Source organism: Gorilla gorilla, chromosome 12, assembly GCF_029281585.2.
Source record: "Gorilla gorilla gorilla isolate KB3781 chromosome 12, NHGRI_mGorGor1-v2.1_pri, whole genome shotgun sequence".
In the NCBI taxonomy this organism is placed as follows: Eukaryota; Metazoa; Chordata; class Mammalia; order Primates; family Hominidae; genus Gorilla; species Gorilla gorilla.
The window spans coordinates 55118554-55132718 of NC_073236.2; the positions used below are offsets into that span (position 1 = coordinate 55118554).

General features: G+C 38.1%; 1 protein-coding gene across 1 annotated transcript in view; it reads right to left on the bottom strand.

Annotated features, from left to right (window-relative positions):
* DNAH6 (dynein axonemal heavy chain 6) overlaps positions 1-14165 on the bottom strand; it is a 364719-nt gene that overhangs the window by 116710 nt on the left and 233844 nt on the right. Inside the window, exons 46-49 of the mRNA XM_063695744.1 lie at positions 8352-8583; positions 5108-5260; positions 3098-3238; positions 1493-1735 (exon numbers count right to left, since the gene is read on the bottom strand). Coding sequence (XP_063551814.1) covers positions 1493-1735; positions 3098-3238; positions 5108-5260; positions 8352-8583 — 769 coding nt within the window. The remainder of the gene's footprint in view (positions 1-1492; positions 1736-3097; positions 3239-5107; positions 5261-8351; positions 8584-14165) is intronic.

Consider the following 14165-nt stretch of genomic DNA (forward strand, 5'->3'; position numbering starts at 1 on the left):
GGGGCAGTGGCTCACATCTGTAATGCCAGCACTTTGGGACGCTGAGGTGGGCGGATCACGAGGTCAGATTGAGACCATCCTGGCTACAGCGAAACCCCATCTCTACTAAAAATACAAAAAATTAGTCGGGCGTGGTGGCGGGTGACTATAGTCCCAGCTACTTGGGAGGCTGAGGCAGGAGAATGGCACGAACCTGGGAGGCGGAGGTTGCAGTGAGCCGAGATTGTGCCACTGCACTCCAGCCTGGGTGACAGAGCGAGACTCCATCTCAAAAAAAAAAAAAAAAAAGCTTGGTTCAAATGGGCAGATTTCAAAAATATCAGTCAAGTTATTTCACAAGGCAGGCATTTAACCAGGTAAAAATCCTCTGAAAAAATTTAAATATCTATATTGTAAGTGCTTCCATTTTTAGTGTGTTTAAAATGTAGAAAATTGTAGGTCGTGTTAATTTCCTGATGATGATGATGACAGCAGCTTCTATTTTCTGAGCACTTTATATGTGTCAGATCATAGTTTCAGGAATTCACTAACAAAGTGTCTTAAATTCCACGACAACCCAAGAGGTAGATACAGATTTTCTTTTAGCCTTATTTTCTACTAAGGCTTAGAGAAGTTACTAATGTGCTCAAAGTTGCATAGCCAGAGGCAGAACATAGGCTGTACACAGTTTGGCTGATACCCCAGTCCTTGCTCTTAGTCAGAACCACTGGCACATGTTCTTTAAAACACCATCTGTATTGCTTAACAAAATGTTTTCCTCTGTATTAAATACCACAGAGATGACCAGTTCACTGCGTAACTTTGATGGTCTTGTGATGCCCATATCATTCTACTGAGTCAAGGATACTTGCATAAATGGCAGAAGGAAAATATATATAATTATTGAAAAGGAGAAGGCCCTCAGACCAACAGCAGGAAACACTTTTTGGTCATATTTTAGGTTGTCAGGGGCACATGTCAGGATGGAGAGGGCCTGATATGGTTTGGATCTGTGTCCCCACCCAAATCTCATGTTGAAATGTAATCTTCAATGCTGGAGGTGGGGCCTGGTGGGAGGTAATTGGATCATGGGGACAGTTTCTCATGGCTTACCACCATCCTCCCTTTGGTGCTGTCATCATGATAGTGAGTTCTTGTGAGATCTGGTGTTTAAAAGTGTGTGGCACCACCCCCCTCTCTCTCTTGCTCCTGCTCTTGCCACATAAAATGTGCCTATTTCCTCTTCACCTTCTACCATGATTGAAAGTTTCCCGAGGCCTCCCCAAAAGCTGAGCAGATGCCAGCACTATGCTTCCTGTACAACCTGCAGAACTGTGAGCCAATTACATCTCTTTTCTTATAAATTACCCAGTCTCAGGTATTTCTTTATAGCAGTGCGAGAATGGACTAATACAGGGCCCTGACAGGTAAGACAGTGCATAGAGTTTCCATGCATTCTCAAAAGTTCTGAGTTCAAGCAAAACAATATTTTCATGGATAATATTGAACCTACTGAAATAATCTGCTTCCTTTTTTCAGACAGCATGGACAGGTAAAGATTGATAAGCTCCAGGTAGGAGGTGGGTGTCGTGTAGTACCGCCTGCGCAGCTCATTGTAATAGCGCTCTGCCATGCTGGAGACACTCAAGTGAACGTTCACGCACATCAAGGGAAGCTTTTCTTTCAGTTCTTCATTTCCAGCATCGACTTGTGAGAAAAATGTCTTTGACACAGAAAGAAGTGCTTCTCTGGGCCACTGTGAATCAAGGAAAAATCTAGAAAATCTGTTGTGTCATTTCAATAACATACAGTTTAATACCAAGAAAAACATATTTCTCGGGAACTCCTCCCTGCCCAGTCCCCTCTTCACCTAGTTAACTCCTACTCATGTCTATGGTGCTTAATGAACTGAAGGGCTCTGTCCATTTGAGGGGTGCCTGGGTCTGCATTTAGTGACCAGTATGTCTCCACAGTATCATGCACACGGAAGTTGCTCAATACATATTTGTTGACTGAATGAATTAATGATTGGGTGCTTCTAGAATTCCATAAATAAATCACATATGTTACAGGGACCTTACGTCCTCACTCTGTTTGTTACATAGTTGGGACCTCACGTCCATCATTATAATCACTGCCCTGCACACCTCAACTCCTTTGCTCCTCTCTTGCTTCTTTGAACTCACTTGAACATTGGTCAAATGCAACTCTCTTACTTCATGCCTGCAACTGTGCAGCTGAGCATGGCTGCCAATTAGTATCACTTTAAATTTTTGATAATTAGCTTAGTGCAGCCCAGAAATGCTTCTACATTGTCTAATATATCAGTTTTATGCTCTCCTGAGTATTTCACACCGGATTCTACTTCCTTAAACTGCTGACACTTAGTCTTTCTTTTTCACTCTAAGCTGATGACCCTACTGCCCATATCACTAAAAAACAATAGCAATGAAAACAGAACTTCAATGACCTCTTACCCCCACATCTTCCTACCTACCTGCATCTGTGCTCATATATTCTGCCTCCCCACCTGTTACTCAGGGGTAGGCTGTGGATGCACCCTGACCAGGTCAGCCCCTTCTTTGATGACTCATTCTCATCCCTTCTTGCTTATTCAAGGACACTGGTCCCACAGTGCTTAACTCGGTATGCTGCATCATCCATATATTTATCTTTTCTGGATCATTTACATCAGCACACATGCATGCCACTTGTGTTTCACATTTAAAAATACTTCTCTCTTGACCTCACATGTCCCCTAGCTCTTGCCCCATCTCTCTGCTTTCCTTTGGGGCAAAACTCAAAAGTGTTGCCTATAACCACTGACTCAGATTTCTCTCCCCTCTTCTCTCTTGAACCCTTTCTCCCACCATCCATTGAAACAGATTTTGTCAAGATCACTGATAACTTCCACATTGCTAAATTCAATGGTCTCTTCCTTTACAAATTCTGTTTTGTCTTTGTTCTACGATTGTCACGGTCATTCTCTATATGAATAAATTCCTAGTAGGCTTTAAAGCTAATACAAGTACCCATGAGTTACTCTTGGACAATGTGTTACCCCTTTAAAGTCAAGCAAGTCCAACTTCTCAAAGAGATATCCTGGGATGTCACCAACCTGCACAAACCAGTCAATGGTGCAGCAATTCACAAGCGATGGAAACATCCTGCATCGGGACCGAAAGGCCTCCCCAACTGGGCTCATGCAGAGAACAACGTGCAGCTTCTGACGCACTTTGCTGATAAAGTATTGAAACACCTGACAAAAAGAAAGTTATTTTTTCAATTTAAAATAATGATTAAGCAACAATGAAAATAAGTGTTGGCTAATGCATCTGAGGCTCCCAATATCAAATATAAAATGTCAGCATAGTAGATATGTAAATTTTCTTGTTCAACATTCACTCCAACCTCTTTCTCTCACACAGTCTGGAAAGATTAAAAATGACATTTTGCAAACTCCATCGTGGCTAGGGTTCTGGATGTGATTTAGGTCCCTTTCACCCGTGTACTTGAGGAGATCCTTTGAATAAAGGGCCATTCATACAAGGTTTTGCTGTGGGGCAGAAGACATCTGGGAGAGAGGGGCAGGGTGCTGCACAGTTTTACAGGTGCAGAGCCTGGCAGAAGTTGCATGGTATGGGAGTTTTTTTTTCTTTTTCAACTTTTATTTTAGATTCTGGGGGTACATGTGTAGGTTTGTTACAAAGATATATTGCGTGATTCTGGGGTTTGGAGTATGACTGATCTTGTCACCCAGGAAGTAAGCACAGTATCCAATAGGTAGTTTTTCAACCCTTTCATCCCTCCTTCCCTCTCTGCTCTTTTATTCTGCGGTGTCTATTGTTCCCATCTTTATGTCCATGTTACCCAATGTTTAGCTGTAAGTGAGAACAGGTGGTATTTGGTTTTCTGTTTCTGCATTATTTGCTTATGATAATGACCTCCAGCTGCATCCATGTTTCTGTAAAGGACACAATTTCATTATTTTTAATGGCTGTGTAGTATTCCATGGTGTACACATACCACTTTTTCTATATCTAATCCACCACTGATGGGCACCTGAGTTGGTTCCATGTGTTTGCTATTGTGAATAGTGCTGCAATGAAACATACAGGTGCATATCTCTTTTTGGTAGAATGATTTATTTTCCTTTGGGTATATACCAGTAATGGGATTGCTGGATCAAATGGTAGTTCAATTCTTAGTTCTTTGATAAACTATCCTGGAGCTATTATTTCTGGAAGTGGCTTCTGATTTCAGCTGCTTCCTGATGTGATGGAGGACACATGGCTCTGGAACTGGCGGCTGATGCAGAGGCACACTGACTGGTTTAGTGGCTCCCTGCTTCAGCAGGAATGGTTGTGGCAGAGGCAGCTACCTCCTTGACCATTGACTTCTACAGTGTACATTTTATATTCATTCCAAGAAGTTCAGTCTGGAATTTCTTTCTTTGGCCCTTCCAATGATTCTGTGTCCCTTTAATAAATCCCTTCCTGCTTACATTAGCAGAAGTAGACTTGCATCTGTACCTATAATCTCCGACCTAGCAGGAGAGACAATTCTTACAAAGGGAAACAGTAAAGATATAAGAAAGAACAGCCAGAAAGTTAAAGAAGGTGCAGAAACAAGGAAAAAAGCTGGGGTGAACAAGTAATGGTGTATGGGATCTAGCATGGTGCTGGAGAATGGAAGTGTACAGCAGCCACACTGTTCCCGAGAGAGTGAGAGAAAACACATTCCTGCTTTGTTGTGTCATAACACTGCTGCTAGGCAAGGGCATCAACAATGCTGGACCGATGCCTTCAGCCCGCCACAGGCAGGGTGCTGCAGTGTGTGAAATAAACTGGTGCTTAAAGAGGAATAAGAGAGGCTGGTCAGTTTGGACAAGACTATGACCTCTGTGGGGCAATGGGATTTCTGTTTTCTGCTTCCCACAGAACTTTCTGGAAGTCTGGTGACCCAATGCTTTAAACACCGAAAATAAAATACATAGAATACAAAGGAAACCAATTATATTGAAAAAAATTCTATTCATGGACCCCTTCAGGCAATCAATGAATGGTTAAATAAAAGGTGAAGAAACATTTTTGTGATAAAGCCACATAACTACTCTGGCACATCCTACCTCTTCTCTGTTCCCCTCAGAAATTCCTACTTCTTTTGCTCTTGGTCTGGTTGCCGCTAAAACCTGCTCTAGTTCATCCTTTTCAAATAAATTAGGCACTTCACCTGAGTTCAGGATGTTATTTATATCTTCTAGGAACTCCTCCACTACAATCTGTAGAAGAAAGCAGTGATCATTACAACTTGCTCAATCATTTTCCATTTATTATAAAGCAAATATTTATTCTAAAATTCACATGAATCAATTTCATCTTTAAGAGAAGATAATCTTAAAAATTTCATGGAACCCTGAAGTTCTAACATAGCAAGTACACTGATTTTTCATTTTTCCTTTGTGTTTTGTTTCTTAGCAGGCATTCCCATTTTACCTGGGTCAAGTCATATGTGCAAGTATTTTATATTCTGCCCCTTTCAGTTACCATTTTATCATTAATACTAACCCATAGTTCTGTAATGTACTCATTATATTTATCACAAATATAGAAGCAGAATGCACCATTGAGCTGATGCACCATACATTTGCACGGACAGAGATAGTTTACAGTCTTGTTTACATTATAAGAACAATTTTAGGCATATATCTTTTCCCCTTAGTTGGATTATTTTCTTGAAACAAATTCCCAGGAGTGAGATTACCAATTAAATGCATAAATATTTTCTGGATTTTGAAGATTTTACTATTTCTCATTCAATTCAAGTGTGACTTCATCAATTTTTAACATTTATTTTTGTTAATTTGGGAGGTATAATAAATGCTTTCTTTTGGAGAATTTATTTTGGATGTTTTTGATTATTAGCAAGGGAAAATATTATCCCACATTTATTATTGTCCATTAAAAAGTCAGTCTAAACTTCGCAACCACCTGCATCTTGGAGTTTTCTTTCAAATTTGCATGGGTAATTTACATATTTTGAAATAGACTTTTTGTCTTTCAACATTGACGCAAATATTTAAAAGCAATCTCTCGTTTACCCTTTATTTCAGTTAACTTTTTAGTTATATAAAAGTTTGAGTACTATATATTTAACTATGACAAGATATCTGTTATTTTATTTTCTTCATTTGAAACTTTTTGTTTTTCTTAATGAACTTGGTATAATTGTGTCTGTCAATTTTCCCCAAGAGCAAACACTAGTTTTCTGTGTTCTAATTTATTTTTGCTTTATCTTGTTCCATTTTCTTCTGTGTCTTGTGACATTTGTTCCCTCCTAAAGTTTTAAGTAAACTAATTTGTGTAGTTTCTAATTTTTGATTCAAATCTACAAATGTAAATTTGAGAACTGCTGGGTTGCATTCCATAGATTTTTATTTATATTAAGTTCATTTTTCTTAGTCTCTAAGAGATTTTGACTTTCTTGATCTTTATATGAATGTTTTAAAGTCCTAAGACACATCATTAATTTCTCCTTTAATTAAAGCATGGGCAAAGAATGTTATGAGTACAGCTTATGCTTTTAACAATTTAATAAAAATTTCTTTAAATCTAGTATATGATTAATTTTTGTAAACATTCAGTAGTATTAGAAAATATTTGCTTTCTCTGTAAAATATGAAATATAGTATATAGCTATTAATTGTAGCTTGGAAATTATGTAAAATATCTAATCATAGTTATTTCTACTTTGTATTTGTTAAGTTACAGCCAATTAAACTCTATTTTTAACATCTTGTTTCTCTCAATTTCTTCTCACATTTATAATGTTTTGTGTATATATAAGTTCATGTATAGACACATGCATTTTTATTTTTATGGTTACGTTTACTCTTCATTATTGTAGAACATTTGAGATTGATTGGGGCTTCCAACAGAATGTAGTAACTTTTTGTCTAAAGAGAAGCAACACAATATGACTTGATCTTTGGAGCTTTAATACTGGGAGACTTTTTACATAACTTGTTTGATTTTTAAAAGCAATGTTAAAAGCACTATCAGAAATATCTTAATTTTAGGATAATCAGAAACTACAGATAAGCAAAACTAGACAATAAAAATCACTCACAATCCCAAGATTCAAATGTTTTCTCTTTGTACACAGGGCATACATGTCTAGATATACATTAAAATGTGGATGCTTCTAAAATATAATTTTAAAGTTTTTACACAGTGCTCTAGTATATGGTTATATCAGATATTATGTATATGACTTTCTCTCACTGGACATTAATACTCTCTCAGATTATTATTTAAAAACATTACAATAGATATTCTTATACGTGCAACTTTGTACATAGCTTTGAGTATAATGTAAAAGAAATGTAAAGGCTTTACCTACATATTGCCAACTACCTTCCAGAAAGATTTTGCTAATTTATAATCTCCCAGTGAAGAATAAACAGGCCTATTATTCCCACACCTCTGCCAACACTGTATATTATGATTTTTAACAATTATCAACTTGCAAGGCCAAGTCACTGGCATTTTTATTTATTACAATTTCCTTCATTAATGGTGAGGTTGAAATTTTCTTCAGGTGTTTAAAGCCCTTTGTTTTCTGGAACTGTGTATTCACATTCTATCACATTTTTTCTATTTCTTCTATAGATGTGCTTGACTTTTCCTTTTTCATTTGTGATAAGTATTTTTATAATAAGATATAAACTCATTGCATGTCATAGATACTAAAAATATTTTTCCAATTTTTTCTTTGTATTTAATTCTGCTTACAATATTTAAAAAATTTATGCATCAAATCTATCACTTTTTTATTCGTTGGCTAATTTCTAGATGGGTTTATTTTCTCTAAAGAAAAAATACCCAAGAATAATCTATGTAGAAAGTCCTCTGCTATAGAATTAATTCAAGATCAGTTAAATTAGCTGTCGTAGATATAGATGTAATCCTACTTCAATTTTAAAGGTAATTTAACCCAAAAGATAGCCCTTACTTTTTCCTTTCTGTAGGTAAAGTCATGTTTCCCTAATTGAATTTTTGGTAAATTATTTTCTTATATGCACTTTTATAGTTTATTACCTTCTGTTATCTTTGCCTTTTCCCTCAAAGAAAAGTTAAAAACTTACCTCCTCGACCTTTGATCAAATTTAATTACTAAGAATTTAAAGAGGGAAACAATACTTGGTAAAATAAATAAAAATGTATTATAAAAGTCTTTTACAAGCTGCAGGAAATCTGTTATCAAAGGGAACAATCCCCTTGAACTTCATCCTACAAACTGTTCAAAGCACACACCCGATTGTAACACCCATACATTTCCTGTTCTCACCCATGGGCTATTTAAACACACACCTGGGTGTCAGTGAAAAGGAAAACCATATTCTTGTCTTCTACACCAGCCATTTTGTACAACTTCCTCAGGTCTTCATGAAAACTATCATAATTATATCCCCGGCTGAGTTCAATCTGCAAACATTTGTAACCGCATATATGAGCTGCAAGTCTCGTGAGTGACTGCTTTCCTGTGCCTCCTACTCCAACAAGCAGGGCATTGCCTCTTTCTTGACGTATCATCCGAGCAATCCTGCAAACATCAGAGCAGAGGGTTTATTTCAAGTTCACAGACATGGCTCCTGCTCAGAGAGCCTGCCCCAGAGCCAAAGGCTGGTGGCCAGTGGAGCCTACTCCCTGGGCAGGATGCTGCAAGGGAAGAGCAGGCTGCATCTGAGGCCAGGGTTTGGTGAACAGCACTGCTGGGCTTTTCTCTTTTTCATTCTTTCCCCCATTCCTAACAGGCTGTTGGGTCTCGGTGCTAGTCGTACAAATTTAGAATAAAGTAAAATCTCTTTTCCCTGAAGTCTGAAGGACTTTCTTGGAGACCCTAGCCGATCTAGGCCACAACTTATATTGTCAATTGCTAAGCCCAGGTTTCCATTTATAAGAATGAGCAAGCAGAAAAATCACCGAACCTAGAAAAAGACACCACAGTGCAGAAGGAGAGATCAACAGAACACTTTGAAATGGATTTACTGCAGGATACCAACAAAATTTTAGAAAGTTTCTGATTCATGTTAACAGGAATTTTTTTTTTTTTTTTGAGATAGAGTCTTGCTCTGTTGCCCAGCCTGGAATGCAGTGGTGTGATCTCGGCTCGCTGCAACCTCTGCCTCCTGGGTTCACGCCATTCTCCTGCCTCAGCCTCCAGAGTAGCTGGGACTACAGGTGGCTGCCACCATGCCCGGCTAATTTTTTGTATTTTTAGTAGAGACGGGGTTTCACCGTCTTAGCCAGGATGGTCTCGATCTCCTGATCTCATGATTTGCCTGCCTTGGCCTCCCAAAGTACTGGGATTACAGGCATGAGCCACCACGCCCGGCCAACAGGAATTCTGAAAAGCACTACAATGATGATACTAGAGAGAGAGCACTCAAAAAGGAGGGAAACCCCCCAAATTTAGGAAAAGTTGGGTAGAGATGGAAAATCCACTAAACTGAAAACCTGAGTGGAAGGTGATGAGTCTCACAAATAGAGTACCGTGGAGAGTTGAACAGGAAAAGTAGAGGCCAAACTCCAGGAATATACCCAGAACTCAGAAAAAAGATAGCAATCTTAAAATAATGGGAGATAAAATGGAAGATAAGGAGGGCAAATCTAGGAGAAACAAATGGCATCCCAGAGGCCACATCATAGAAATTACAGGAATGAGAAGAAGGAATAGAACTGAGGCAACGGTGACTGACATAATAGAAGAAACCACTGGGACTGAACCCACAGACCCAAAGATCAAGAAAGAAAACTAGAGGAGAGACAAAACACTAAATGTTTCCTAGGAGATCTATAAGTAATTTACATGCAGAAGTTTTATAGTAGAAATCTATGTTTTAAACACAATTGAAAAGTTTATGATTATCTAATGCAGAAATAATAGATTATCCCCAAAGGAAAAAATAATTTTAGGCTGGCTTCAGGCATCTACTCGACAAGATGACATTTTACAAGACAATGGTTAGAGGGAGAAAAATACCATGTTATGGCTCAGAGAGTAAATAATCTGCAAAGCCTCCCTAAAAGATTCCTTGAAGATATACACAAGTATGAATGAAATTTAAAAACCTGGGAAGGGGGAAGGGATATTAGTATAAAGGTGACCAGTATGTATGAGAATCAACTCTACACATTGTTGTTAAGATGATAGAAAAGGGGGTGATAACGTCAATAAATTCTTCTTAAGAAGACATAAAATATAAACATAATTTAAAACTTATCATTACCATTGTCTAAAATCTAGAAATCATGGGATAAATATAAAAGCAGGTTTAATTATTTTTCCTCTTCCTCCCCTTCCTTCTTCTGGGAAATTATCTATCTATCTATCTATCTATCTATCTATCTATCTATCTATCTATCTATCTATCTATCTACCTTATTTATATTGTTGATAATTGAAGAAAACAATGTTCAAATATTTTAAAATTATAGTGGCTTTATTATTTTTTGATTATGAAAACATCACATGGTCACTGTAACTCATGAGAGAAAACCATTGCTAACTCTTTCCCACATGTAAGCTTCATCATGGGGGCCTGGATGCTGTCCATTTCTCTATGAGAACAGTGCATAGCATTTGGCGGGTGCTCCATCAATTCCACATTCAAGTAACCAACTTCTAGAGACTGTAACAGTTAGTTACTATATACATCATCTTTGGCGGCAGGAGATAGGAGCTATGTAGTATAAGAATAGAACAGGGAGTCTACGAGGACTTATTTAAAAAGTCTTCCTCCAGGACAAGGCACAGACTCCCAGTCATTATTTAGGATCTTCTGAAATAAGAATCAAACTTTGAAATTTGTTTCCTCCACCTTTACACCCTCTCCTGCTCCTCAGACAGGTCCACTTTTTCCACATCTTGAGTGCCTTGGTAAGATGGCTTTGTCTAAAACCGGGGTCAGCAAACTATGGCCTGCGGGCCAAATCCTGCCCCTTAACAATGTGGTTTTTTAATGACCCATGAGATAAGAACGGTTTTTAGATTTTTTTTAATGGTTGAAAAAAATTTTTAAAGAGTAATATTTCATGATATGTGAAAATCCTTTGAAATTCAAATATTAATGTCTATAAATAAAGTTTGTTGAAACATACCCAAGCTCATTCATTCACTTACTGTCTGTGGCTGCTTATGCATTATGACAGCAGGGTTGGGTAGTTACAGTATGATCTGCAGATCCTGAAATAGTTTTTCTATCTGGCCCTTTACCAAAGTAGTTTGTCAACCTCTTCCCCAGAACTTTTGGCCAACTCCTCTACTAGAACAACGAAGACCCATAGGCACCATTGTCATTGCTATGTGTCTGCCACAGTACACATCTACTCAAAGACACATCAGATGTCTATTTGCTTATTTCTCTTCAGCTGCCCAGGCGAGCATAAAATTGAGGGCAGAGTGAATAGATAATAATGTTTTCTTATTTTTCCCATAAGGTACAAGTGTCCTACAGTTGATGAAATATTGAATATAATAAAAATCTTGCACTTTATATGTCACTCTTTCCTTATTTCATGTACATTATTATTTATAGCAGTTTGATTATTTCTATCTGAAACTACTGGAAACAAATTACTTGTCCATTCTGCTTTGTAGTATTATTTTTTTCTGGCAATTTACTTATAAATGGATTGAAAACTTCCCCTAGTAAGAATCCTCTAATGTAGTAGCTAAGTTATATTTTCTCTCACGTGGTAGGCAAGAGATGGTTCTCCTAATTAGTGGCTTAAATACTAATAGAATTGTTCTACTATCTTTGGAGTGTGGTGACAACTTTAGGGGCATACAATGGGCAGAAACTGCCTGGTGCATTTGCTCTTTGAAAGCACAGGCTCTGAAGCAAATTTTTCCCCCGAGTTAAAAGATTTTTACTTACCCTACATTAAAAAGCCAAAAACTAAAATGTCACCAGCAAATGGAAATGTAGTGTGTGCTAAATTACTGAGTATTTAGTAATTAATCCGTAACTCACTTTCATAACAAAGTACTTTCCATTGCTAATCAGCATTAGGTGTTTGAACGCTCTTACAAGCAGAAATATGTTTTCTCTGATTCCTAACTACTGATCCTCTCTTGAATAAAAGAGAACAGTCTACATCATTATTTACATGGTAGTCCTTTGTGCATCTGAAAACCAAATCTTCACCATGCTACAAATGGTTTTTAATTTCCGTCCATAATATTTTAAGCAAACCTTGAGGGGCCTGGTAATTCTCTTTCACAAAAGTAAGAAAGATTATAAATAGAATTAAGCCAACTTTGCTTACGGTCTGGTCTATTCTCCAGGAAGTTTCTCAGACCAAAATGCTGCCATTATTTTTTTCCTTGTAGGCTTAGGGCCTGCCTGAGCGATGGGAATAAAAGTTGTCAGGGGATAGCATGTGGGTATGCTACCAGGGGGACAGAGGGGAAGCAAGTGGCATCTGGACAAGCCAATGACAAACAACCTATGTTATAACACTTAAGCTGTGACAAACATAAATCTTGAATTAGGGCTAATTAAAGAGCTGAAATATGGAACAGGTGAAGACTTTATTTGCTTATGGTTTATGTGAAAAAAAATTCTAGGGATTTAACTGTCAGTATTAACAAGGACCAACGCTAAAATGTAGTTGGCACAGGAAAAAAACCAAAGCCATGAAAATCTTGCTGCAGCAGTAGACCATGGGAAATCTTACTCTCACTGTATTTTACTGTATTTATTCCACAGAATATGATATCAAATCTGGATGCTGCATTTTAAGTAGAACATTGAAAAATTATAAAGTGCTCAGTATGTGAAGACTGGAAATAATCTCCAACACGCAATAAGAAAGATGTGGGATAATTTTGCCTGGAGAAGATAAAGCTAAGAAGAATATGGGAATGATCTTCAAATATTTGGAGGGCTGTTATGAAAAAAGTGAGCCCATTTTGGGTAGGGGCACCCACAGTGGAGTTAGAGCTGAAGCACTGGCTGTGATCCCCACCTGCCACTCACTGACTAGAAGACTTTGGACCATTTACCTAATCTCTCTGTGGCACACTGCATTGTCCAAAAAGTGGCTGCAATAATGCCTCTGGTCCTACTTACTCTTTGATTCCATCAAGAGATAGGGTCTCCGTCCTCTTCTTTTGACCTTGAGTGGGCCTGTATGACTGCACTGACTAGAAGAGCACAGTAGAAATGATGCTATGTGACTTCCAAGACTATGTCAAAAAAGCCATTTGGCTTCTGCCTGGCTCTGTCTTGCAGCACTTGCTTTTGGAGCCCTGAGCCACCATGTTGAGAAACCCAGATACCCTGATGCTGCCATGCCGAGAGACAAGTGGAGAGACTATATGGAGGCAGAGATGCTCCAGGCACTCCAGCGGCGGTCTGATTACAACTGCAAGAGAGATGCTCAGAGAACAGTCACAAAAATTAAGAGATGATAAAATGAATCTGCTAAGGGTAGGAGTGGCTTATTACGTAGCAATAGACCACTGGGACATTCTCTGAGCCTTATTTGTAAAGAGATTATGATCCTGAGCTATAGAGAGATTGTTGTACCAGGTAAATGAGATTCTCCATATCATGGTTTCACACCCACACTGAGTACCTTAATCATGACTGCTTCACAGGATGGGATGGCTACCAGAAGCACAGGAGGCAGATGTTGGCTTATCCTGGAAGGATCATTTTAGCATTAGAACTGTCAAACAGGACAGGAGCCACTTCAGGAAGTGTGCCCCAAGGACTGCAGATATTTAGGCTGGATGCTCATGAATGTGTCAAGGTTGTCCCTCATAGGACACTCGTAGTGGGTAAGAGTCAGACATGCAAGCAGGTGAAACCTTTGATCCTGGATTGAACTTGTTTTGCTATAATTTTGAAGCTCCTCTTTCTTTAGGCATGCATGGAACTAGCCTTGTTATACCGTACATGTATCTCTGTAAACAACCTCATATCCTTTTTATAACAAGACAGAACAGATAAAAACAAACAGAAACCATCTATTAATATTTAGCAAAAAAATGACTCTGGGGATTCCATAGAAAGCTCATTCCACAAATATTTAAAATATGTTAAACAATAACTCTTAAGTTATGGTGAGAGTTAATAAAAGACCTCTGACCATCTAGCAATCTGTTTGAAGAGT